Raw genomic sequence first — 27,878 nt, 5'->3', positions numbered from 1 at the left:
TGGGATTTAGTTGGATCTGGTGGAAAATTCCATTTTGGAACTAGTTGAAGAATTCGACATTCTCAGGGTTGAAAAAGCGCCAAAAAACCTAAAATCAGGCATAATCTGTACCACGGACGACGCAGTGGCCGATTCCATACAATGTGAAAACCCTTTTCAAAATCAAGATTTACAGGGCAGAACAGTTTTGTATTTTTTTAAAAAACTTAATTTAAATGTTGAATACAATTAGAACACTGTAAAGTCTTGAGAAACTTGCTGACATAATGAATAAGTGAAACGAGTATTCAAAAATCGGGATTAGAAGCCTGACGTGACATAATTACTCGAAACCTTAAAGATAAATTTCACTAGTCAACGAAAAATAACTTTTTGGTCTGCATCCTGGTTTTAAACAGTCAATTCCTACTAATTTTGGGCCGAAAAAAAACGAATATGGTAGTGGATTCTTCTTTATTAGCTCTTGTTTTCAAGATACATAAAGGCCCACTGGAGAAAGGTACACAGCAACCACACATTGATTTAAAGGTAATGTTAAAAAAGAAAAAACAAATATTATTTTCGGGAAATTTGGTGAAATTCGAAACGCTGCTGTAGTAACCCTAACAGTGCAACAATGAAAAATCCGACGCTATTGCGTCGTCCTGTCTGGACTCTAGCCTGTCTCAAAGGTTGCGTTCGACGAACCTCACCGGTCGATCTAAGTAAGTAACTAGTTACAAACCGCAGCGTTCTATGATCAACCGGTTGCCTGACCGGTTACCAATCTAAGCAGTTGATTGGTTGATTGGAGCACGTGATCATTAGTTGTCACTTGATTAACTAACCGGTTGCTCTCGGTCGTGCTCGTCGAACGCAACCAAAGATGCTCTAGTAGCTACCGGTTGAGCTCGTCGAACGTAATCTTATCGAGAGAATACTGGGAAAATACTTCTACTTCTTCTCTTTTGTATATTTACATTCTTCTAGTGCGGTATTTGAAAAGATGTCTCTTGCTTAAAAAGAGTGAAATTATGGAAAAATATGTTGAGCATAAAGGATAACCAATCTGTCAAAAATGAATTTATTTTGTCCATTTTAAAAAATGTGTATTTTGGAAAGCATTAATCTTCAAAATTTGTGAGCTTGAATATGCTGAGCGCCTTATGATGCAGCAAATATTTCAACTTTTAAGTAAGACTTAATGCTGTTGCTAATTCATTTCAACGATGTTTCTCTGCCAAGGGCGTAATTTTTCTCAATGTCGAATGCTTTAATTGTGTTCTTAATTAGCTTAGGTTCAAGAAAAAAATGTTAAATTTCAAACTTCCTAATCGCAGCCAGCTTTGAGTAAGTGCGACCAGTGTAGCGGAACCCGGTTCTACATCTATGTTCGCGCCCTTCCTTGCAGAAAATAATCAGTTGTCTTACTTAAACTGTTGCTAACTAATTACTACTTTCAGGGTTTAAGCTGGGTTCAAAAGTTCTTTAGCATAAAAGCTAAAATTGAGAGAAAATTTTTAGCTAAAATGTTTACATTCTCATACATTTATTAGTGATGTGCCGGATTGTTGAGAAAGTAGATCTGCGGATCCAGATCCGGATACGGATCATTAGCATAGCTGCCAACTTGTAAGATTTAACCTTACATTGTAAGATTTTTGGAGGTATTGTAAGTTTGTAAGATCTTATGGCATAATTGTAAGATTATTGGGTTTTAGATCTCTGGTATTGCTTTTTTTTTATGAGTTTCCTGTTATGCTGCTTCAGAAGAATAGAAAAACTGCAGATGAAGAGCCTAAGATAAGCTCCAAAGCAGGGTTGGCAAGGTTTTGGACACTATGGTAAAAACCCTGGTTTTTACCGTCCTGTCCAAAACCCTAGTGTCCAAAACTGTCTGAAAGTGTCCAAAACTGTCCGAAAGTGTCCAAAACTATTTTGTGAGAAAATATCAAAAACAGAACAAAAAGTGTCAAAATTATTTTATTGACTATTTAATATATTTATTCAATGTGAACATTCAGGTATAAATATATATGTAACTTATTTATGCAGCTGATTTTAATCCAGTTAAGTGGAAATTATTAAATTCTTCATTAAAAATTTCAATTTGTATGCAGGAGTTTTTTTTTTTTTTTTTTTTGCATAAACTAAATTTTTTGACATTTATGCATGTGTGCAAAAGAAAGTGTTCAAAATATAGCAATAATTGACTTAAATGCAATAAATTATAGTTTTTTTTAGTTACAGAATGTATATTAAAAACGTAAACTAAAAAAAGAATAGCACAAGTTTTATAATATAAGTGTTTAATCATCAATTTCTTGTTCTTTAATCTAAGATTTAAAAAATGATTTTTCTTAAAAAATCATGTAAAGCTTATTTTCAAAAACGATTTAAAAAATTTAGCTTTTTTCTTGCACTTAAATATTGTACATTTAATAATCTTCCTTTGTGTTATGCATGGAACTGAAATCAGTTGTCTTGGTAGTGTTGTGAATTTCCTTTTAAAACTCTACCAACTGTTAAATAAGTTTTTGTGAAAAAGTTATTGGCAATTTTTTTTAAGTAAAATGTTTTTTAAATGAACATTTTGAAGAAAAATATTATCAAATACTGATTAATTAAACCTCATTAATATCTTTATTTATGCATCATGAATATTGCAGTGAAAATGAGTTGATTAGATTACACCCCTTTAACATAGTTTTGGACAGTTTAAGGCAGTTTGAGACACTTTTGGTCAGTTTTGGACGGCAAAAAGAAACTTGTCCTGTCCTAAACCAGTTTTGGACAGTCCAAAACCCAACCCTGCTCCAAAGTGAATTTCGCTCTGTACTAATAGTTGATTTGCCTGATGTTGTGCTAAAAAGGAGAGGATGGATATAAAATAGGCTGCTTTGAATAAATTAGTTGATGTCAATGGTTTATTAAAGTATGGAATGCTCTCCTTTTCTATGCTTTCCATTCTAGCTATACCTCACAGCAATGCAGAGTGCGAAAGAAGTCAGAAAGGCGAGGACAGAGTTGTGCAATTCTGTCTGATAATAACCTAGATAACATTTTAATCATTAAGAACTTTTAAAAAAAAAGGTTTTGAATAAGTTATTGTGAAATAAAATTTTTGAATGTTGCTAAGTCAGCAACTTAAGAAAGCTTAAGTTCCAGTGAAAGTAGTTTCAGCAAAAACAACTGACTGCATTAATTTACAAAAGAAAAAGTAAGATAATACAGCAAGTTATTAGTTTCTTCCAAAGGAATATTTTTGAAGATTAATATTAAATGATGCATCTTACAGAAAAATATTAAACAATATTTTAAAAGTGCACACTTGTATTCTTAAATTTTTAAATGCACAGGCCTGCCTTTTTGAAACTAATTGCTTTTTGTAATACTATGTTTCTTTTTTGTGAATCCAGTTTTTTTTTTTTTTTCATTTTTTCTGTGCTGATTAACTATAAATGAAGATTTGAAAATATAATGCTTTTAGTAGAGACGTACCGAGTAGCACTTTCGGCGAGTAGCCGAGTACCGAGTACTCTGCCTTTTACTAATCGGCCGAGTACCGAGTTACCGAGTACCCGGCCTTTCACTACTCGGCCGAGTTACCAAGTACCAATTATGTTTTATGAAGAACCACCAACACACATGTGATGAATTTTGAACTTATTGGAATAGTAGTATAGACCTCCTTGTCCATATAATAGTTTTTAACACTAAATTCCTGCTGAAATTCATTTTACACATTATATAAACAATTTTGTTTGTGTCAAAAATTTTACAAAAAAATTATTTTTAAAATTAAAAATAAATAAATAAAAGGTATGATTAATCAAGTTGGAATTAAAACAAATTTATACCAATCAATTATAGTTTTAGTCCGCAAAACATAAATAATTTTAATACAACAAATGTGCAGGAACACTGCAGACATGTGTTTCTGCCCCCCCCCCCCCCTGTTACAAGGAACGTCTTTTTCACTGCATAACATGTGAGCTAAAGAATGTTAAGACATTCGAGAAAAAAAATCTGACTTTTGTCGGATGCCTTTAAATCCACGAGCTCCCATGTTGTGCATTGAAAAAGGAATTCCTTGCAATGCCAAAACACATGTCTGCAGTGTTCCTGCACTGTGCTTTTAACATTGTTTTATTTCCTTTTATTTTTTAAGCAAAGGTATTTTCATAATTTTTTAAATTAATTTTTGTTTGTAACAAAAATCCATTTTCAACATAAAAATTCCATATTTTCTATACTTTTTTTTTTGCATAATTTTACATAAATAATTTTTATCAACTTTGGGGACATTAAAATAAAGATTTATTTCATTGAAGCATTACAAACTTCATTATTCTCAAAATTTAAAATTTGACTTATAAATTTTAATTGTAAATGTTTGCAGAATATAATGCTTGCTCTTTTTTCTATAAATTTTAGTATCTGCCTTGGACAATATTCAATTTTTTGCAACTACTCTGATCAGAATTTGACCGAGTACCGAGTAGTTACCGAGTACTCGGTACGTCTCTAGCTTTTAGTTTTAATGGTTTGTTGTGTGTTGGTTAAAAAAGTGTACAAATACACCAGGGCATGCATTGTAAGATTTTTGAAATTGATAAGTTGGCAGCTATGCATTAGCGTCAAGATCCGCGGATACGGATCCATAGGCGGATTTAGGACTGAGTTCCTAGGGGCAGGATTTTTATTTTTTTTTGGAGCAACATTTTTAATTGCCCTCCACCCTCCCATGTTTTTGTCTGTTTTCTGTGATGCGTAAGGCCATTCTTTACTTTTTTATGTGTCGTTTTCATTACTGTGTGCAATCATGCTGTTCTTTTTAAATTGACCTTAAAAGAGAGGGGGCTGGTATTAAGAGAGTGACGCAGTGCTCCCTTTTAAGTGGGATATAGTATATCTCCAGTTTTAGGGGGGCCCGGGGGTTACTCCCCCGGAGGAAATTATCTAAAATGGATATAAAATTCTGCATTTTGAGGTTTTATAAGGGTTAATTGGAAATAATAGGCAAATAATTTTTTTTTTTAAGTTTTACGCTTTAAAAGTGCTTTCTGATGCAAGTTAATACTTTAAAAGAAATGGTGCACTGATTTAGGGAATAGGTATCAAGAGATTAACATACTACCCATTTGAACAATTCTTAATTTATACACTTGATAAGAAATAAAATTGAAGCACACTTTGCTTAGGAGTTTCAAAGACTTGTCTAATTATTTTCAAGGTTTGGTTGATTAGATTGGGTTTTTGGCTCAAGAGCCCTTATAGGCTATACTGTGCCAATTCTTTTCAGGGATTTTAGAACCTATTAATAATTTACACTTTCCAGTCTCTGAAATTGAGTAGTAGATTATACAGTTGTACAGTATTGTTCAAACTTTGTAAGAAACGGCTATTTTAAGTTTAAAAGAAAAAATAAACTTTAATTTCTTATTCAAAAAAGAAAAAAAATGATATTTTTTTTGTTATAAGATTTTGTAAGATAAGTTGTTACTATATAAACTCCTCCCAAAACTGGGGGGACATTGTCCCCTTTGCCCCCCCCCCTCCCCATAAATCCACCCATGCTCTTCTAAACTATTCAAAAACGAAAAAATAATAATTTTTTTTAAAATTTTTTGGAGATGTGTTGTTACTACATAAAGTCCTCCCAAAACTGGGGGGGGGGGGCATTGCCCCCTCTGACCCCCCATAAATCCGCCCATGTACGGATCTCAAAATCTGTTTTCCCAAATCAACTACCCAAGTGTAAAATTTGCTGTGAAAGGTATTCCTGTTCGGGTAATGGCACTGTTTCTTCAAAAAATGCCATCTAGAGTGAAAATATAATTAAGACTAGTGATGTGCCGGATAGTTAAAGAAGGAGATCCGCGGATACGGATATGGATCCGGATCATTTGTGTCAAGATCCACGGATTTGGATCTCAATTTTTTTTTACCCAATTCAACTATCCAAGCATAAAATTTACGGAAGGTATTCCCGTCAGAATAATGGCAGTTTCTTCAAAAAATGTGAACTGTGGCAAAAATATAATCAGGGCTATGATTTATTCTTTAAAGAAATATCCGTTAAAATTAAGGGAGAGTTGGAAGGAATGGGTCAGCTCTGCATTAATGCTTAAATGGAATGTGAAAAATTATTTCTAGCTTACTTGGTAGATGTAGGATACAGGAGCAAGAATGTAAAGCTGCTACTGGACAGGCCAGAAATATTTTTTCCCATTTTATTTCAGCATAAATGCAGCGCTGACCTACCTATTCCACTGAACTTCTCCGACTGACGAAATACAGAGCCGGGAACACCTTTACAAACAGTAAATAGAGAATTTAGGGAACTGATGTGATGTACCCCACCCTTGGCGACTTTTTCCTGTTGGCGCCAAGAAAGCGTCGCCAAGAAAACGATGTATGACGACATATGTCATACATCGTTTTTAGCGATGCTTTTTTTAGTGCCAACAGGAAAAAATCAGATAAAAAAACATGATCAAAGCATTTCAGAACACAATATATATAAAAACAACATAAAACCACAACAGAAAACATCACAAATATACGCTTCAAAAATACCAGAAACTAGAAAGGTTTTGTACACAAAAAACAATTACTAGAAAGTATTTAAAATGCTTAAATTGAAAAATTACTATAACAGCTCACCAATGAAATATGTACCAATAGAAATAAAAGATATTTTCCAACATGCATTTCATCGAACAAAAACTTTTCTCATACTCTGCTAAAAAAGAGCAAAGCGATTCAAACCGCGATGTTTAAAGCGGAAAACATCCCCAAAATCCATAACTATTTCAGCCAAAAAAGCGCTTATTTACTCAAATTTCGATGTATGAAAAGTAGAAATGTCTCAACAAAACATCCTAAACATAAACAATACAGAAATACCACACATTTATTTGCTATACAGACATGCTCTCAAAATACCTATTATATTTTACATAAAATAACACCTTTATATTTTTATAAAATGCTGGAGTCAACTTATTTTCAGAAATTCAGTACCTAAAGGAGACACGTTAATAGAATATGTCTAAATAATTCGTGGCATCGATAAGAATTAACTTTTAGAACAAAATAACCGTACTATTTTTGTAAAATTAATTTACATACAGGGGCATTCCAAGGTATTTTTAAAATTATGTTGAGTCCGTAACGTGACCTTTTTTTGCCATAACTTTTTAATTTACCGTTTGATTTGCAAATTATTTTAATTTGAGCTGGTGTGTTGGTAGGAAAAGATCAAAATAAAATAATATGCTAATCAAACAGTAAACTAAAAAGTTATGGCAAAAAAGGTCACGTTACGGACTCTACATAAATGTCAAAAATACCTTGGAATGCCCCTACAGTAAAAATACAGTTAAAAACTACAAGAACCCCTCAAGGAGTTGTAAAAAACAAAGAATTTCGGAAGTGAGAGCTTTTATGTGAATTCTAAAATAAAGAACTTACCTTTTTATGGTATAAATCCTTACACTCAGTCCAAAACAAAACATCATATGACAATGGCACGTTACAGATACACACCACGTTGGAGTTAACATTTAATTAACGTTCAAGTTTTAAGAAACTGGCATTTTCTTATGTTTTTACTTCAAAACACAACTACTGAATTTAAACTAACACAAAATAAGCTCTCCTGTAAGGTACTGCACAAAACAACACGTATCTCTCCTGCGTGAAACCGAATAAACAACCCAAGTAAACAGGATTGCCTTCGCGTTGCCAAACACAAGTTAGTTTCACTAGGGATGCCATGCTTAAAAAATTATCGCTTCATTGGAGAGAAAAATATTTCAATTTTGTGCAAAAAATCAGATGTTGCCAAATGGGGGGGGGGGGGGGGGGTATATCACATCTGTACCGAATTTAGTCTCATTTTTTTTAAAGGATGCCGAAAAAACAAAAATGAAGAATGACAGAAACCCCAAATCAATAACAAAAACTAATATTAAATTAAAAATTAAAAAAACAAAATATGTCCCAGAGATCCGACCTCATATTAAGATGAATTTCGTGGGTCAGAACACACATTTGTTAACAAATATGAACTGACAGCAGGTAAAAATTTTAAATCATTGAGCTTTTTCTTCTTATCTTCCGACTATGAAATCGCCACCAATCACGTGTATAAAGGCTTAGAATTGCATTTAAAATTTACTTAACAAAATTATAGCTCCTACTGTATATAAGTCGGAAGGTTCAAATAAATATCAGACGCAGAAAACTTCGTTCTTTCAATTAGGGCCATCATTTTTAACATTCGGGTAAATTTTTGCTACTATAATTGTGAAAAACGTTAAATCGGTTTATAATTAATGTCTCCGGTAGTCAAAGTTCTACAAAAACGAGGCCAAGGTAAGAACACTTTCGATCAAGTCACCTTTTGAACGAAAAATGAACGATAAAAATTGGTTCATCTGTTTAGGAACTACGGTGCCACAAAAAGACACACTGATACACATTTTTAAAACTTATTTCCCCTTCCTTTTTGCAACGGGGGGGGGGGGGGGGGGGTACAAATTGGCTTCTGAAATGGTACCTTATAATTTAAATAGAGAATAAAACATAATTTAAATGGAATTTAAGAGTCTTTTATTCAAATATTTATAAAATTTTAGAATAGAAATGATCCGTTTAAGAACCGTCAAAAAAGTAACAGATACGGATACAGATCTTTATTTTCCCTCGTATATCCGTGGATACGGATATGGTTACAGATATCCGGAACATCACTAATTAAGACTATGATTTACTCTTTAAAGAAATCTCCGTTAAAGTTGAGGGGGAGTTGGAAGGAATGGGTCAGTGCTACATTAAAGCTTAGATAGAATGTGAAAAATTTTTTCTAAAAAGCTTGGTAGATGTAGGATAAAGGAGCATGTTATATCTCCCTTTTAGTTTCTTTTGGCGATTAAATATCTCACCAGTTTTATAGCAAACCTAAGTTTAAATTGAAAGAATCTCAGTTCAGATTCAGATTGCTGTAGGATTTTAGATTGATTGATATTGAATTTACGAAGGGAACCACTGGCCCTTCAATACCAGCAAGAATCATTCTTATGGTTATAATTCTATTTGTTTTATGTTAATAAATGTTAGTTTTGTTTAATAGTTAGTTGTAGTGTTGTTACTTGTCTAAAATTGTGACCAAAGGAACAGACTTACGAACAATTTTAAACCTGCAAAAATTGGAGCTGCTGAGTTCTTTTAGAGCAAGAGTGTAAAGCTGCTTCTGGGCAGGCTAGAAATAATTTTTTGCATTTTATTTCAGTATAGTTGCAGTGCTGACCCATTCCACCCAACTTACCCTGACCAACGAAAAAACAGAGCCGGGAACACCTTTACAAACAGTAAATAGAGAATTTAGTCTCGTTTTTTTTTTGAAGGAAGCCGAGATAAACCAAAAAAAAAAAAAAACAAACAAAAACCAATATTAAGTTAAAAATTTAAAAAAAAAGAAAAAAACATCCCAGAGGGCTAACCTCACATTAAGATGACTTTTGCGGGTCAGAACACACATAGTTAACAAATATGAACTGACATCAGACAGAACTTTTAAATCATTGAGCTTTTTCTCCTTATCCTCCGACTATAAAATCACTACCAATCACATGTATAAAGGCTTAGAATAGCAATTAAAACTTACTTAACAAGATTATACCTCCTACTGTATATAACTTGGAAGTTTCATACAAATATCAAATGCAGAAACTTTGTTCGTTCAATTAGAGCCAATATTTTTAACGTACGGGTAGATTTTACTACCATAATTGTGGAAAAGGTTTAGTTGGTTTTTAATTAATGTCTGCGGTAAATAAAGTTCTACGAAAATGAGGCCAAGCTAAAAACACTTTTAATCAAATCATCTTTTGAACAAATAAAAAAAAAAAACTACCAAAATCGGTTCATCTGTTTAGGAGCTACGACGCCACAAACAGACACACAGATACACACTTTTAAAACTTATTAACACTTCCTTTTAGCGGGGGGGGGGGGGGGTACAAATTGTCTTTGGAAATAATCATCTATAATTAAGATATAGGGAATAAAACCTAATTTAAACGGAATTTAAGAGTCTTTTATTCAAATATTTAAGAATTTTTAAAATAGAAAAGATTTGTTTAAGATCCGTCAGAAAAGTAACGGATGCAGATATAGATCCTTATTTTCTCTTGGATAACCGCGGACACGGATGTCCGGAACATCACTAATATTTATATGTGGCTCAATGTTTCACCTCCAGTTGAAAGTAAAATTCTTTTTCATTTGTGACATCTTTGAAGAAATAAGTACAGCAGCTATTTTTTTTAACATAAAATAAAAAAAGAAAACACAAGGCTATGGGAAGGTAACTTACTGAACAAGATTGGTTTTTAGAACATTGCAGTCCCTCCTCCTAATAAAGCAGTTATTAGGGGAACATAATGCCAGATAAGACTAAGTGTTATAAACTTAATAGTAGTTTAAGCATCTTAGCTAAGATTTTAAAAAGATTAAGATTAAGTTGATTATTGCCATGCATGCTTCCTTTCTATGATATTCCTTTTTTTCTTTTTTTTAAATTAATTAATTTTTATATGAGTAAAAAAGCGAAAATGCATTGCTTTATTTTCGCAATTGAGATAGTGTTTTCACCTTTTGCGAAAAATGTGACCATAGCTGAAATGCTGACTACTTTTCGTAGTAAGTCATGTTTTGTATCATGAGTCATCGCACTTCTTGGATACAAAAAAGAAAAAAAAAAAAAAAAAGCATTAGCACATTTTAGTAAACTGTAGAAGCATGTTATACAGATTGCTTAGTAGGCTATACTGAAGATGTTATGAAGTGATATTCATCAAGTAAAAACTCTCTTTTCTGTCATTCACAAAGTTTATATAGTTTTGCATATCCTACTTTTTCATGTATGATATTTGCTCTAATATTGATAGCCAAGCACGGATCCTCTAAATTCCTTCTTTGCCCAGTAGGAACAAAAGTATCCTAAAACTTTCACAGCCTCTATTTCTAGAAATTATAATGGAAGAGCTTCAGATTGCCTCTTTTAGCCCAAATTTATGATTCCTTCCAATTCGTGAACTTGCATTTTTGTATACTGTCGCCTCAGAGCAACAGTAAGACATCTAATCCCAGGAATAACAGTAAGATATCCTACTGTTGCTCTGAGGCGAAGATAAAATGAACCCTCAAAATCAGAAGCTGGATATGTCCTTGTTTCAAGCTGCATATATTCCAAGAGAGTGTACATAACATTTCTAGTTTGTGTTCACATGTTGGTTATATTTATTATTAAGTATATTTTTAGAGCCATTTATGTATTCAATATTAAAAAAATAATAATAATAATGAAAGTAAAAAATAAAACATGAAAATACTTTTCAAATTACTGTCATTGAAGTTATTTTGAATTAGAAACAAGCTTCAATTGACAGCAGTTATGTATAGAGCAGGAGTTGCAGGTTCTACACATATCTTATCCCCCATACACCTCCCAAAACCATCATCATGGGAATCTGCTCTATTACCTTTGGCCGTTAGGCTACATTAAATGAAGGAATAAAATTGACAGTTATAGGGCAATATGTTTGAACTTGTTGTAGTAATTACTTTATTCTCAATATCTTTAAGATATATGCTATTTTATTTTTACCTTGTGTCTCATTCTGGAAACTCTTTCTAGGAAGCCCAAGTTTCTCATCAAAGGTTTTCCATGTAAAACCTTTGTATGTGCCTTATTTCGGTCAGGAGATAAACTTCAAGATGATGCATACAAGGAGCACCATTTTTGCATTGTCATCAGCTTCTGGAATCTCAGCAATTGCTGTTGTACGGGTATCTGGACCGAATACTTCACTTGTCTTTAAGAAGATGATGAAAAGGGCTGAACTTCCAGAGGCACGCAAAGCCACACTTTGTAAAATAAGAGATCCTCTAACTCATAAACTGTTAGACACTGCATTGGCAATATGGTTTCCATGTAAGTTTAATGTATAATTTTCTATGTTTTGCCACTTGTTCTTCTTATAAGGGTATTTTATTTCGTATGAGGCAGTGAGAAGCAAAGGGATGTAAGCAGACATTTTCAAGTTTTGAGTAAAATGTGTATAAAGATTACGTCCTAGGTAGGCTTTTATTGATTTTTTTTCTTCTAAATTATGCTATACAGCAGCACCTACCAAGGCTACTAGTACTATCATTTGCCCCAAGACAGAGAAGGGGTTCACCTACTATTTGTACTAGTTATCTCCAAATTTTTAATTTTTCCACTTGCATCCCTTTCCTTCTCACTACCTGATATGAAAAGTTGCATAGGTGGCTGGTGCACCATAAAACTGGGGGGTCAAAGGAAATGTGGATTGGGGCAGGCTCTTTTAAGGCTGCTTTTATTCTTTCTGAAAATTGGGCTATATAAGTGAAGTTTAACGTCATTAGTGATTCTAAAAAATTCGGAACATGGCTTCAAAAGTTGGGATAGATGGCTGCAGTAGACTCTCTCTGAGAAAAATGTAAAACACAAACTTATCAAGTCAATTCTTCTTTTTTTCAGAACCGCCGAGTCTCGAAAATCTGAGGAAATTGGGGCTAACGCCACCTCCGATTACTGAAAACTCAGATTATCAGGAAAATTCGTAGCAATTAAAATTTTCAATATCTGAATAACATAAAGATATGCACGTTTTACTTCCATGTGCAATGAGGATGATGAATTGTCCTCACATTTCTGTATAAGCTTCCATTTAAATTTCCAAAATGCATTTTGATTAATTTGTTTCAGTATATCTAAAAGTATTGCGGTGCATATACTTGTAAGTAGCCAGAAAATATGCATTTTGACTATCGCCAAATTAAATTGGATCAGTTTTGCAATGAAATTTGTACGTATGTGTGTGCACATTCATGTGTAAGTACACGTCACACACCACAAATATTAAATCACAGAAGGGTAGATTTCGAATAACACAATTCGATTCATAAAGCACAAGTTGTGCACTTTTCTAGTTGATTACAATCAGATATTCCAAAAAGGATGGTTATTTGTTCATTGTGGCAAAACAATAATATTTTTAAGTCCTTCTTTGGTACCGAAATAGTATCTTCAAAGCATCTCGAAAACAATCTCTCGTAGCCAATGAATATTTTGTGCTACTTGGTGAGTGGTGTTGACATCTACCTCTTTTCATTTCCTTATTTTATGCAGTGAGGAAATTTTACTATTTGGATTTTCAGATTTTAATGCAAATTATTTTTTAATTATTAAAAATGAAAAGCCTGCAAGTATAAATAAAGCACCTCAAATTAAACGGAACCTCGAATTTTCGAGACTCTACTGTACATGAATTAATCAATGCTGTCATTTTTGATCAGTTGTTAGTTTTGAACTTAAAAAAGTGGAGGGGCAATACCATCTTCCTTTATCAGTGAGGGAGTGGCCCTCACAAAGTTATTTTAAAAAATCTGTTTGTTAACATGATAATAATCACATCAGTAAAATCATAAACCATAAAAACTTTTAAAGATATAAGATTTAAATTCAAGAATAAAATTTCTAAGAACATAAAAAATTTAAAAAACCAAAATTTAAAAAAAATAAAATTATTATTATTTTTTTTTAAATTTAAAAGCTAGAAACACTTTGCAAGGAATCCATGCGATTAGGCATGAGTTCTCTAGCCCTCCAGTACAAACATCTCATAAGTATAAAATTATATTGAATACTACAGTTAAATCCTGGATTGTTTTACTCTTTAAGTTTTCAATGAGTTTTATTAGTATATTTTATTCACTTACACAAAGTTTATTAGAAATTTTTTTTGTTCAATATTATTATTAACTCAGGCAATTTGTTTGTTCAGGAAAAAAAAGAAGAAAAAAAAAAACAATTCATTGGTTTGGTATTGTATTTAAGTTTTTTTTTTTTTTTTTTTTTTAAATTTCCCCTTATTATTTTATATTTCTTTTATAGGATCTATGCTTGAAATTAGAACATTTTTTGTTCTTTAAATTTGAAACATTGTGCTCGTCCATTTGTAGCATATGATGTTATTTGAAATAATAATTTTAAAAAAATCTAAAATGAATGATTGGCTATGTTGATTGAAACATTAAAGAAAAAAAAAATCTGTTGATAAACAGGGTTTTTGTCAACAAGATTGATATGAAGGGGCAGTTTACATGGGGTTTCAGCAAAAAAGGTTTCCCAGCAAATTATAGACATTTAAAAGTGATTCTTCTAAGTAATATTGATACAAAATCTTCAGTTTTTACAAATCTACCACTTGTATGTGTGTAGTGTTTTTAATCCTTTTAAGATTTGAGATATAAATTTAAGTAAAACTTAATGTTGGTCGGAAGATTTAATAATAATGATGATAATTAATAGAAAAATAATTATTCATTTATTATTTGCAATCTAAATCAAACAATAATTGATTAAAAAATTGTCTTCCCATATACATAAAACAAAACTTTGCAAAACTTGTAAAATGTTAGATTTTGAAATAAAGTTTTGCTTCTAATTTAAGCAAACTTTAAAAGTTAAGGCTGTATTTTTATATAATTGAGTACATGCAGCTAATTAATACAATCTAAAAATTTAACTTAAATTTACATTATACTTTCTAGCATTTGTTTATTTATTTATTTCTAGCTCCCAGAAGCTTCACTGGGGAAGATATGTGTGAATTGCACATTCATGGTGGTATTGCTGTTGTTAAAACTGTTTTGAATGCATTGCAAAAACTGCAAAATTTTCAGCATGCTGAAGCAGGCGAATTCACCAAAAGGCAGGTTTACTTCTTATATTGACAAAATGAAACAAAGGTATTCAATTAAAATATCTTCTTCAAAAAAAGTTTATTCAAAAGCTTCTACTTCAAATGTTGAGTAGTTTAAAAAAAGTTGTAAAGCAAATTGTCAACCAAAAAAAAAAAACATGCTAGAATAATCATTAGGGGATACCAGTGACCTGCGGACCACCCAAGCAAACCAAGCCTGCTTAAATTGGCACCGAAATTCACCACAGGGTTGGCTTTCTGCTGACAGAAAGTGGTTTTTGCCCTGCCAATGGCAGAAACTGGTTATAACTGGCAAAAAGAGGCAGAAGCTAAAAAAAATGTCTTTAATAGTAATTACTTAATCATATTTGTTTGAGTAAACAACAAGTAAAAAATGCAAATCCATTTTATTATTGTAAGAAGTAAAATCCATTGCTGTTGCCATTGATTTAGTTCCGAAAGAGAATACATGTAACATTTGGATTAATCTAGCGAATGACAAGAATCTTATTGGTGCTTAAGAAAAAGATATGACATACAGATTTAAACAGGGAGTTACTGATAAACATTTGCTATCTTATATACAGGGCCGAATTTGGAAGTGTGGAGGCCCCGGGGCAACGAAGGAGTGGAGGACCCTAATCAGGGTTCAAAAAGATCATCATATTTTCGAAAATATCCGATACTTTGATATATATCCGAATATTTTGATATATATGTATATGTTACGGCCAAAGCCCGAAATCGGCCAATTCGCGAAGTGGCTATGGACGATTGGCCAAAGTACGAAAAAAGAAATGAGGAGCAGACTGTTTTACACAATTTAAAAAAATGAAGTATTTTGAAATGAGTACTTCGATGTACTATTTTTTTCTAAAGTACACTTGCTTCAAAAACGAGTTCAAATATATGTGATACCTCTGTGTTGAAAAGCTTGAAATGCATAAAAATATCTCGTGTTATTATTTTCGTATTTAAGCCATAATAGATATTATTCAGTGAAAGTACATGATGTAACAACGTGATAGCGTAAAGAAGTACATTTGCGCCCTTCAAGTGAGCGAATTATATCTTAAATAAATGCAAAAATGCATTGTGTAAAGTGTGCGAATGCAAAGGTAAATGAAATTAAGGACGATCGACAGTCTTTTTCTGCTCCGTAGACTTAATTTTAAAGATCCTGGATCACATTGTACCAAAAAATATCGCTTCAAAAAATTTTAAATTATTTTGGAAAGCCTCCATAATAAGGGCTCATTAAAACAAATAAAAAGCGAAAACAGTTGTGTTGTTAATATTATTTAAAGACATTTCTTTAATGCCGCTTTTTGTCAAACTTCCCCTACATCATGTCCTTATTAATACTTTATACATAAATGTCATTATATTTATTTTAATTTTCTCTTAGCATTATTTTTTCCTTTGTAAAACAGTCCAAATTTTTTTGAATCAATATTTCCGAAGAGAAAGCAATCTAGAAAATTAAGCATATTTTCCTTACATTTAGGAAAGGTTGTTCTTACTGTCATAGTATTTATTTTAATTATTTTTTTTCGCACGTTTTCACGCATGTTTTACTGCATTTATTTTAAGGCTGAATTGATTGCGTGTATTTTAGTTGGTTTTCTCTTCGTCTTGCTGTATTTGCAATGCGAAGTTTTAATTCAAAACTTTTTCTTCTTGAGGATGCAGAATTCATTTATATAATTTACGTTGCGTATATTTGAGCTAAATTCTTTTTCTTCTACGGGGGATGGATAAGCGAGATTTTCCTTTGGTTCTAGATACAATGTGTTTTTATTTACCTTCTCTGCGAGGAAGGCGAGAGAGCGGGATTATCCTTTAAAACCTTTCGTAAGAAAGGTTATATCGCTAATCGACCGGAGTTCGCTTCGCTTGCAAATCGATTGGATAACGAAGCGTGGTAACTTGGCGAGTTTGGAGAAAAACTACAGAGTTCTATTAATTATTTTACATTTTAAAGCAACTTTTTATGTACTTTAATGTCTTTTTCATGTAGCAAAATATTTTACAATTGCAGATTTTTTTTAAATAGATTTTCTTAAAGAGTATACGCATTTCAGTATAAGAAAATGATTATTTTGCATCAGAGATGGGAGGGTGGGGGGATTTTGATTTATTTAAGAACCTTCCTTTAAATTCTTAGTACGGGAATCGTCATGCGGGTATAGCTTGTAATTAATAAAAGTACTCTCTCATGCTTTTCGAAATGGCTTGTCGCACCAACGCAACGGTGTGAATGGACTGTGAGTACAGACTAATCGCATGGACTCAGCGCAAAACATGCTAAATTTCCCATCTTTGCTATCTCGTTTTTTAATTGTCAATTCTACACAAATGAAAGCAGAAAGAAAAAAAAAACATTTGCAGCTTCTCAAATTTTAAACTTTCTACTTCCAATAAAGCATATTTCAAGAAAAAAAATCAGACATGATTATTTAATTAATTTCTAAATGGAAACAAGTTCATATTATTCATGCAATAAGTCCTTTCCAAAACGTGTGATGCCGAAGATTAAGTTGCTATATTTGGATTTTCATCACTACTTTATAGCTAATTTTTTAGTCATGACGGATTTTGGCTTGGAGATTTTCTCTGAGATGTGGTTTTTAGAAATTCGGGATTCAGAGGGATTTTAAATAGAACCGATTTTAAATGGAATTCTGAGGAGGGGAGCACACGCTAAATTCCTTACTTGTGATTAGGTTTGGTTTCAGAATGAAAATTATATTTAAAATTTGTGTCACACACACTGAAAGGTTGAGAAACACAGCCTTAGGCTTAACCTTAGCTGGGACCGGTCAAGTATTATGTAGGCAGAAAGGGGAGACTAAGGGCTGCTTATTTTCTCTGACAAGGGAAGTGGGGTCACAAAAATTCTTGAGTAAGCATTAAATAATGAACAACAAAAAACGTGGGAAAAGAGCATCCTGTGACGCACAATATGGCATAAAATCTTATATGAGCAAAAAGGGAAGGGGTATAGCGCATGCTTATTTTTTCTCATAAGGTGGGGGGGGAGGGGGAGGTGCAAAATGAATAAAAAAATACCTACACAATACTTGAATGACACTTTATTAGCGATCGCATGTAATTTCAACTGAAAGTATTCACATATAGAAGTGAAAATATCAGAAATACATACTCATAGCTCAGTCGAAGAACTAACGCCAAGAAAAACGAGGTCGAAGTTTAGAATATCTATTGTCACGACCTTTACAGGGACATGGTTGCACCCTCCAAGCCCAACGAGATGACATCATATCAGCCTAGTGGGAAACTAGGGATCCGACTCTGTATTAAAGTACTATAAATTTGACTGGTTTTATAGAGGGAGGCGGGCTTGGTGGCGAAACTGACAAGGGACTCGATTTGGCTCTCGACGGCCCTGAACCAACCCTTATTTTCTAGTTTCTACCACTTGCATGCCGCGTAGTCACACTGGAAGCGACACATGCGTCGTTTACCTGTTAATCTGAAATATTTCGTAATCATTTCGGACTTTGGCCAAGAATTTCTGGCCACTTCGCGAAATGGCTAGCCAAAGTAGAAAATGCAATATTAATTGCAAGTATTTCGGGCTTTGGCCAAACCTCTTGGCCAATTCGCGAACTGGCCGGACTTCGGGCTTTGGCCGTAACATATATATCCAATATTTTTGACCCTTTGAAAGTTAGGATATTTTGTAAAAATTTTACTGTGAGGACCCCTTTGTTGTGGAGGCCCCGGGGCAATAGCCCCGCCTGCCCTCCCCTAAATCCGGCCCTGCTTATATACTTCATCCAAAGATGATATTGTCATGTGCTCAAGAAGGAAGTGGTAGAGTTTTACTTGCCAACATTTACAAAGATTTTGTACACAATATTGCTTTGCAAAACAAAATAGAATCTTTTCCTGGAACCTATTTTTCTAGTCAAGTTAGGTGAACCAGTTTTTAAAAAAATGTGCGATACATTAAAGTATCATTAATCTTGCTTGTTCCTGGATCATTATACCTGTTAATTCTGTTGGACTTGATAAAATCTTCTCTATTTTGAATGGTGATTAAATTGTAAATAAATTGCACTTTGGTTAACATTTGATTGTTTTCCCTGAGCATTTCCTGTTGTATGTCAGTGTTTCTTTTATATCATTTTGTGAGGTTCTGCCAGTTTCTGCCACCAGTGTGGCAAAAAGGGGTTTTTGCCATGCTGGTTTTAACCGGTTTCTACCAGTGGTTTTAACCAAATTGGCAGAAACTTGCCAACCCTGCTTCTTCGCCAGTTTCCTCTTGCTGGATATAAGCCAGTCTCCTCACACTGGATACAAGCTGTGGTGATATGAGTTGTAATGGCAACAACCCTTCATTCATGTTTCTGCTTAGATTAGGCTTGTTGAATTCTTGTGGTTTGTTGTTTGCTAGATGGAAGAAAGATACACAGATCTTGGTCGAGCTACTTGTAAGTTTTACTCATTTTGAGGAACAGAAAATATATACCATGTTCATATTTTGTGTCCTTAATAAGCATAAAAAAAATAATTTTTTTTTCAAAAATTTCTCGTTTGGAGTGCCTAAGCAGGGGTGTGCACCTAAATTTTGGGGCTCATCACAAGTGACTTTTATGGACCTCCATCCGTATTATTTACTTCTACGTATATTTCACCATCTTCATTTTAAAAATCTCGGCCCCCTTCTACCCTGGACAAAGAGGTGTCCTGTTTACCCGGGTCAAAACTGTTTAGAACAAACTTGATTCATATAAGCGGTGGCCACTGTATACATCTATCTATATATATTTATTATGTCCCTCTTCTCTCTCTCTCTCTCTTTATATGTATGTGTGTGTGTTGATATATATATATTGTTAACAAACCTTTTAGAGCTTTCTTGGCTGGAAAATTGGATTTGACAGAAGTAGAAGGCTTAGCAGATTTGTTGAATGCTGAAACAGAAGCTCAGCAAAGACAGGCATTGAGACAAATGGATGGAGCTTTATGCAAAACATATACTAGTTGGTCAAGCAAAATAAAAAGGGTGTGAGTTTTACAAAAATTTTATTTTTAATTACTTTTTGATTACCTTGGTTAATTCATTTATAAAATCAAATTCACGTAAAAAGAGTAACAATACATTGTTTAGAGCTAGAGTCATTATTGTGTAATCAAATTGAAATAAAATTATGCAATTGTAATTCATACATTAACTTTCCCAATCAATTTTTCTAAATACTTGAATTGAATCAAAGAAATTTAAAGTGTTTCTCCCACAAATGAATTTTTAGTCCATGCACACCTTCATATGGATAATTTTATTAATTTTCATTTTTTACTCTTTTAATAAAAAATTAAAATTTTCTCTTCTTATGAAGTAATTACAAAAGACTTGAACAACGGGAAATGAAGTTTTTTTTTTTTTTTTTTAATAGTAATTGCTTTTTAAATTGAAGCATTTGGGCAAAAATGACTATGAGAGACAGTATGTACCTGATGTACCATTTAGTCACAATTTCCCTTAAAAAAGTTATTGCATCTTGAGAGGAAAACATTAAGTACTTCATTCAATTTATACACCATTACTATAGCTATACAATTTGCAATCTCTCACCAGTGCGCCTAGAATACTTTTTATTTTGAATGAACTCTGAAGAGTTCTAAAATTTACCTCATGTGAAACATTCCTGAAGTCCATAGGCAAAGCTAATATTTTTTTTTTTTTTGCAGTGCTTAGCCAACATTGAAGCCTATATTGATTTCAGTGAAGATCAGGATTTGGGCAGCACTGTTTTAGAATCAGGTTATTTCAAAGCATCTAATTCTTTTCAATTTTGATTATAATTTAAAAAATTTCTTTCTCTTGTTTATTCTTTTTATTCCTGATATAAAAGTACACTTTTTTTGCATTTCAGTTAAAAATGATATACATATGCTAAAATCAGAAATTGCCTCTCAACTACTAGATAAAAGAAAAGGAGAAAAGCTGAGAAATGGGGTTTATACTGTATTATTAGGTCGACCAAATGTTGGTAAAAGTAGCCTGTTGAATTATTTATGTAAGTAAATTCTAGGTTTGTGTAACACAGTCTATGCACGTTTTTCTTTTCTAGATGAAGCTTTTTTTTTATTTGTAATTTTTTTTATAAGATGCAACAGTGTTCTAATCTTTACTAATAATAAAACTGAAAGTCTGTATGCCTGGATATCAGCATGTCTGCTATGTGCATAGCACCTAGACCGTTCGGCCGATTTCCATGAAATTCGGTACAAAATTAGTTCATAGCATAGGGGTGAGCACCTCAAAGCGATTTTTTGAAAATTCGATTTTGTTCTTTTTCCATTCCAATTTTAAGAACATTTTATCAAGCAAATTACCATAACATGGACGAGTAAATTATCATAATGTGGACGAGCAAATTACCATAACATGGGCGAGAAATTCATAATCCATTATTTGTAGATATGCTGGCGAACCAAATGACCTTTTAGTTTTCTACTATGGGGCAAAGCCGTGCAGGTACCGCTCGTTTATAATAGTGTTACTGACATCATTACACATATTTTAATCTCATGTATAAGAACTTTTTTTTTTACGTAGAAAATGGTGATGTTTTTGTAAAGTTACCAGTGGCATTTTTAAAATGGGTGATGTGCAGGGAGAATAATTTGTGGTGTCTCTTCCAAAAGTCTTTTGGTGTTTTAAATAAGCATCAAGTTTATACAACTTTCAGGACCTAGATGGGTATGTAAGCTCCACAACCTCTAATATTATACTCCATTTTGGTTGCAATTATAATTTAAGTGTAATCAATTTATGATTGTTTAAATTATTATAATATGTTTAAATTTAATAATGAAAGTATAATTTAAGATGTATTGGGGAAAATTTTCAGAATCGAAGTATTTATCTTTTTCATGAACTCTTAATTACACATTGAGTGTCACCCTAGGCGAACTCTCCCCCCCCCCCCCCCCCCCCCCGGTAGTGGCACTACTGAATGTAACACAAAATAAGCAAATAGGCCAGGGATAGAAAATGCATGAAACTATAAAATCCATTAAATGATTGGTTTGAAGATGTGTGGGTTTGAGAGAGTTGTTTGTATATCCCTTTCTCCCCTTCTAGAAAATTATCTGCCAAAAAATGTATTTATTATGATTTCAAAGTTCTTGTAATTAATTTTTCAAATGGAAGTTCTTTTCCTGTAGAGAAAAATCAAACTGCAAATGACAAATACTCTTTTATTTTCAGTTATTGAATCTATAACTAAAGAGAGCAAAAGTAGAAGTTGGTTGATTTAATATTTGGTTTTATTTACTGTATTATAATGGTCTTTAAACTTTTTTTAAAATTTTAAACACAAAAAAACATTAATTGTCGAGAAATATGGGATAATATTTAACATTTAGATTGTTAGATATATACATTTTTTTTTTAATGCGACCAATGTACCATGGGCCCGGGGCATGCTGGTTCATACTCACAAAGTTCTGTTAAAAAATTAGTATAAGAAAAATTATTGAATTAAACATTTTCAAAAAAAAAAAATACCTGGGATAATGAGAAATATTTAATGAAGCTCAAGGTAGAAAATCAAATTGCTCATTTAATGTTTTAATGTGATAAAAAATGAAAAACAGGCCAACGTACGTCACATCCCCCTTCAAAATATTAACATTTCAGGCTTCATAAATAATGAAAATGTTTTTTTATGTAACACTAAGTTTGAATGTGCTTTACTGAAATGTTAGCAAATGTCCCTCGGCACATATTTGCGCTTAATCACTCATAACTATTTTGTTCTTGTAAGGTCAGAGAGACATTGCCATCGTTTCTCCTGTGGCTGGTACAACTAGGGACATTGTTGAAGCCTCCTTAAATCTAGACGGGTATCTTGTCAATGTATCAGATACTGCAGGAATCCGAGAAACTCAAGATTGTGTAGAAGTGGAAGGAGTCCGGAGGGCTAAAGAAAGGTTAAATGTAGTTGCATTAACTTTTGTTATTACAGTCGAACCTCCATTTATCGAACTTCCACATATCGAATTTTTCTATATATCGAAAAAATCTCTATATATCAAAAAAAATTTCCAGACATTCGTAGATTTTTTTCCACTTTAAACTGTTTGTTGCATGAAAAATAAAGGTTAGGGGAGAAAATAATGTTCCCCAAAGGTTGCTACGAAACTCATAAGGAATTTGGAGTTGAGGGGTTCTTAAATTCCCTCAAGTTTATTTGAAATATCTTAGTTGTAACCAGTAACATTGTAAAACCAGTTTCAAGTTAGCCCTTTTGTCTGTTGATTACCATTCCTAGTCTTTTTAGCTGCAGTAAAAATCATTTAAGTTAAGTAGATTGATTTTTTACTTTTCTCGCGATTACATCGTCAAAACGAAAATCCCCTATTGTTGCCGATCAAGTTGAATTGCCGAAGAATGAAGATGTATAAAGGCGCAAAAATGTAATTTCTGTTATTTTTTAAATTATTAACTTTCATTTAATCTGATGCATGTATAAATTAGAAATTTGGTTTCATACACAAAAATTGTGATAGGGATGAGCTTTAATTTTAATGTTTTAGGAGATTTTTAGGATAAAATAAGATTGTTGCTATATATCAAATTTTTTTCCGAGAATTTGCTACTTCGATATATGGAGGTCAAACTGTACTTGTTTTTTAGCTTTTATTTATGAAAATCAGGGCTGTAAAGTTGGAGTAGGACTGGTTTTGGGGTGAAGGAGTCGGAGTCGAAGGTTCAAAATTTCAAGAGTTGAGTCGGTCACTTTCCCTCAAAGTCTACAACTCTGCCAGTGCTTGTGGAGTCGGAAAAAGAGTTGGAGTCAGACTGATTTTGGGACAAAAGAGCCAGAGTCAAAGGCTCTAAAATACCCAGAGTCAATTATTTTTCCTCCAAATCCGCAGCCCTGATGTAGTACACACTCTTTATAGTTTTTTTTCCTAATTTAGTTAGTTCATACCCCAATGCCTTGTTTACGTGTAGTATGCTCTTCTATCTAACCTCTAAGGAAAAATCATTCCAATATTAAAATCTTATATAATTAAAAACTGAGCCTATGTATCTATGTATGTCTAAGTAACTTTTCCGGAACACCAATGAACTGACCATCAAGCCAGGTATCGTTGGATTTGTAATCTTCCGGTCTTCATGTTTGGCCATTTAACATAATCCTCCAATAATAATTAGTGGATATATCAATTTAAAACTATTACTTATGACTCTTAGATTTCAAAATAAAATCCCTATTTTTCAAAGGCTTTCCTCCATTTAAATTATTGTTCAGTGCTTCATCTCAACTTTCCGTAACGGTGCTTTTATTAAAATTTGTAGTTGTAGCTTGAAGAAAATCGTTAAATGAAAGATTTGTTACATTTTAATGTATAAATAATGTTTATGAAGTTCAAATAGATTTGTAAATATTCTTTTATTTTTTAGGTCATCACAAGCAGATATTTTATTATTGATCACTGAAGCAGAAGACCTTTTAAGTTTCTCTGAAGACATCTTTAGGGAAAAGACTGACCTTACAAAGTTTGTTTTAGAAAAAGAACTTGGGCATAATTTAGCAGAATTTTTGAGTAGTAAATCTATCAACTCATCCATGAACAATCTGTCTCATTCGGACGATTGCAATGTAATGATCTTGTTAAATAAGATAGATTTATTGCCAGAAAATTATTTACCAAAAGTACAAATGCTACACAATCACAATCCATCAATTTGTGGCATTTCTTGCATAAATGGAACTGGAATGGATACTTTTCTAAGCATATTTACTGAAAAGGTTACACAAATGTAAGTATCACAATGTACAGGATGTTTCAAAAAGATTGACCTGATTTCAAAAAATCAGAACTATTTAGATTTTAATCTGTTTAATTAAATAATGGTATCAGGGTTAGTATGAGGAAAATCTCAAGTTTCACAGAGTTGCCGACAGGAATAGCGCTCTCTTTTTTCGCCCACCATTTCAGTGTTTGTGAAAATGGCGACTGCGTGACAAAAATCGTATTGTGTTCTACGCTTTGCAAAGTGCGAGTCTGTAACAACTGTTCAATGTAATTTTTGTCGAGAATACCCTGGCGCTAAACCTCCTGTCCCGAAGAGCATTAAAAGAGGGTCTAATCAATTCAGAGACACAGTTGTGTAAGCAGTCGATGCAGACATGCTTGCAATAGCTTGGAGCGAATTCGACTACCAGGTGGACATATGCCGTGGGTCCAAAGGTGGACATATTGAGTACCTTTAATTTTGTATGAAAAAAACTTTAATATTATGTAACATAAATAGCCAATCTGAAGTGTCTATTTTCAACAGTTTTCCTGAGATACACATTTCAAATCGGGTCATTCTTTTTGAAACATCCTGTATATTGCATGTACCGCTCATGTTTGTAGCAACAACGGCAAAATACAACAAAAAGTTCCGTATAGAACTAAACGAGCCTACTTTCCCATACACCCATACTACTTTCTTGTACCTGATCAATATTCTCAAAAATAGCTAAAATCGCAAATTGTTTCAAACATTTTTTTTTAAATATTTTAAGCTGATTTCCAGGAATAAAATATTTTTCACTCATCTAAAAAATTAGATGCGTAAAAAAAATAAATAAAATAAATAAATAAACGATCAAATAAAATAGCAGCACCTTTTAAACAAAGCAGCTAATACACTTTTTTCCATTAAAACATTTTTTTCAACAGCTTTCAAAACCAAAGAATAATAATTAAAGTTAATAAGCTCATTAAAATAAATACATCATAACAAAAAAAAAATTGTTTCTTTTTCCCCTGCTGCCAAAAATAATTTTTTTAATGAATTAATGCACTTAGCAAATTAAATAAAAACAATAAAACGTCACTTTAAAGAAATAATTTTCATTGTCAAAAATAAAAAAATCGTCTGCGCATATCTTTATGTAGAAACATAAATGACTTCGAGTTTATCCGCCGAAAACTGAATACCTAAATTAAAACTTTAGCATGAAAATAAAAACAAGTCATATCAACAATAATTATTTCACAGTTAAAACCATAGCTGTGGAGTCAGAGTCAGAGTCAATCTCATTTTGGGATAAAGGAGTCGGAGTCGAATATCCAAGAATCGGAATCAGTCATTTGTCCTCCGTGTATAAATTTTTGCCAAAGCTACGAAGTCAGGGAGTTGGAGTTCGACTCATTGTCGGGCACATGACTCGGTGTCGGAGTCTGGAGTTTGTCATCAAGAGCTATTTCCAACAAAATTTGTTTCAAAAGAAATCCGCCTTCAAGTTCAGAATCTGCATTGACTTCAGTTTCCCCGTAGGCGCTTATGTTAAGGGATTTGAACTGCTCAAAATTGAACGGAAAATTGTTCAAATCAAAAAGATATTTTATATACAAGTTTTTCATCAAAAGCTTTTTCCAACGAAATTTGTTTCAAAAGGAAGCCGCCTTCAAGTTCGGAATCTGCATTGACTTCAATTTCCCCATAGTCGCTAATGTTAAGTTTTTTTGAACTGTTCAAAATAGAACAAAAAATAGTTCAAATCCATAAATTAAATATAGGAATAAGGTGCCCTCGCCGAGATCTTTTGAAAAAAAAAATTGTTCGAATCAGACTATTCACTCAAAAGTTATTAGGGGGGGGGGATAGACAGACAGACTGACAGACATTTTTCCCCATCTCAACACCCTACTTTCCAATTTTTAAGTTTTTGATTTTTGTTTAATTATTTTATTTATTTTTGACTTTTTTTTTGTTTTTCATGATATTTTTAAGATGCATTAAGCCTTCTTTCATGCTTTTTTCTTCTTTTTCTGACTTTTACTGGGAAAGTAGGCAAAAAACTATAATTTTGATTAGATAGTTCTCAATGACTGCAATTTTATTGCAGTTTTTTAAAAGTATTTGCTCAAAAATCTTAAGTTTTTAAGTTGATACTGTATTGGTATAAATGAGTGATACAATGCATCTTTGAATAACAGATCCTTTTCTGTTCAATTTTTTTAACTGTAATTTTACTTCACAAATTTCATCACGTCTCAATGTAAAGAAAGTTTGCTCTATGATTTCTTCTTTTTTATGGGGGGTGGGGCATTATCTTCTGCTAATGCCTATAAAGATTTTAAAAAACTTTTTTAGTTCTCTTTAAAATTTTTGAAATATCTATCAGTTTGGAACAAAGTTCAAGCACCTACTAAACTGTTCCCATCTCGAAAATCTAGAATGTTCAAAGAGCATTCTTGAATTGGGGAGATCTAGAAATTTGATTAGAATTCTGGCAATTAAAATTTTTGAATAACTTCAAAATTACATCCTAGTTATAATGAATGATTCTATATTTTGAATTATAATATTCTGTCCACGATCAAGTGAAAATTTCAGAAACTCGGGAAGCCGATGTTGTTAGAATTTTAGATTCGAAAAAAGGCTTTTGTCAGATGTCTTTTTATCTGTAATCCAATTTCTTTTGCATTGGGAAAAGGCGTTCCTTGTAATGCAGAAACACATGCCTACAGTTATCTGCATTGGACGTTTTTATTTATTATTTTATTTTTTATGCACAATGGTATTTATTTAACTTAATGATAATTTGTGTGTTACTCTGTTGCGATGATATATCCTGTATGCAATCTAATTTCCTGTTCTTTTCTTAGATGCTGTCAGCATAGAGGAGAAGAACCTGTCATTACACGAGAACGACACCGCCATTGTGTGGAGAAATGTTTAGAAAGCATGACAGAATTTGAAGACTGTTTGAACTTAGATTTAGCAATTGCTGCTGAAAAATTAAGAAATGCTGTTAATGAACTGGGTAAAATAACCGGTAAAGTGCAAATAGATGACATTTTAGACATAGTGTTTAAAGATTTCTGTATTGGAAAATAAAATTACTTGTATTTAAAACTTCTGGAAATTCAGTTCATTGATATCCCAAAACTCTATGTTTCACAAACTTCTTTTAAATTTTTGAAGGGTGTGATTTTTGACGCTAACCTCACGTTTTGTGGTGATTGATAATTCAATATTGGCTTGGTTGATGTTACTAACCATACAGTTATATATATATAGTTCATGGATACTGTTTCACTAGA

At 32.6% G+C, this 27,878-nt stretch overlaps 1 protein-coding gene across 2 annotated transcripts; it reads left to right on the top strand.

The window, feature by feature from the left end:
• The first annotated feature begins 984 nt into the window (after nucleotides 1–984).
• On the top strand, nucleotides 985–27,672 carry LOC129224374 (tRNA modification GTPase GTPBP3, mitochondrial-like). Of its 2 annotated transcripts, none has more exons than XM_054858817.1 (9): nucleotides 985–1,173; nucleotides 11,690–11,986; nucleotides 14,657–14,792; nucleotides 19,665–19,818; nucleotides 20,505–20,577; nucleotides 20,690–20,833; nucleotides 22,589–22,754; nucleotides 24,235–24,330; nucleotides 27,441–27,672. In XM_054858817.1, the coding sequence occupies exons 1-9, from the start codon at nucleotides 1,146–1,148 to the stop codon at nucleotides 27,670–27,672; spliced, it is 1,326 nt and encodes a 441-aa protein (XP_054714792.1). In that variant the 5' UTR covers nucleotides 985–1,145. The 2 variants fall into 2 exon arrangements, with proteins under 2 accessions (XP_054714792.1, XP_054714790.1); XM_054858815.1 differs by having other exon boundaries at nucleotides 24,235–24,594.
• Nucleotides 27,673–27,878: the final 206 nt, after the last annotated feature.

The sequence above is a fragment of the Uloborus diversus genome, chromosome 6 (genome assembly GCF_026930045.1).
Source record: "Uloborus diversus isolate 005 chromosome 6, Udiv.v.3.1, whole genome shotgun sequence".
Lineage (NCBI taxonomy): Eukaryota > Metazoa > Arthropoda > Arachnida > Araneae > Uloboridae > Uloborus > Uloborus diversus.
This window is presented reverse-complemented; position numbering and strand designations above follow the sequence as displayed.

Coding starts and splice junctions, on each gene's coding strand:
- LOC129224374 (XM_054858815.1), top strand. CDS start 1,146: ATGATGCAGCAAATATTTCAACTTTTAA. Junction 20,578..20,689: donor CAGCACTGTTTTAGAATCAG/GTTATTTCAAAG, acceptor TTTGCATTTCAG/TTAAAAATGATATACATATG. Junction 22,755..24,234: donor GTCCGGAGGGCTAAAGAAAG/GTTAAATGTAGT, acceptor TTTATTTTTTAG/GTCATCACAAGCAGATATTT.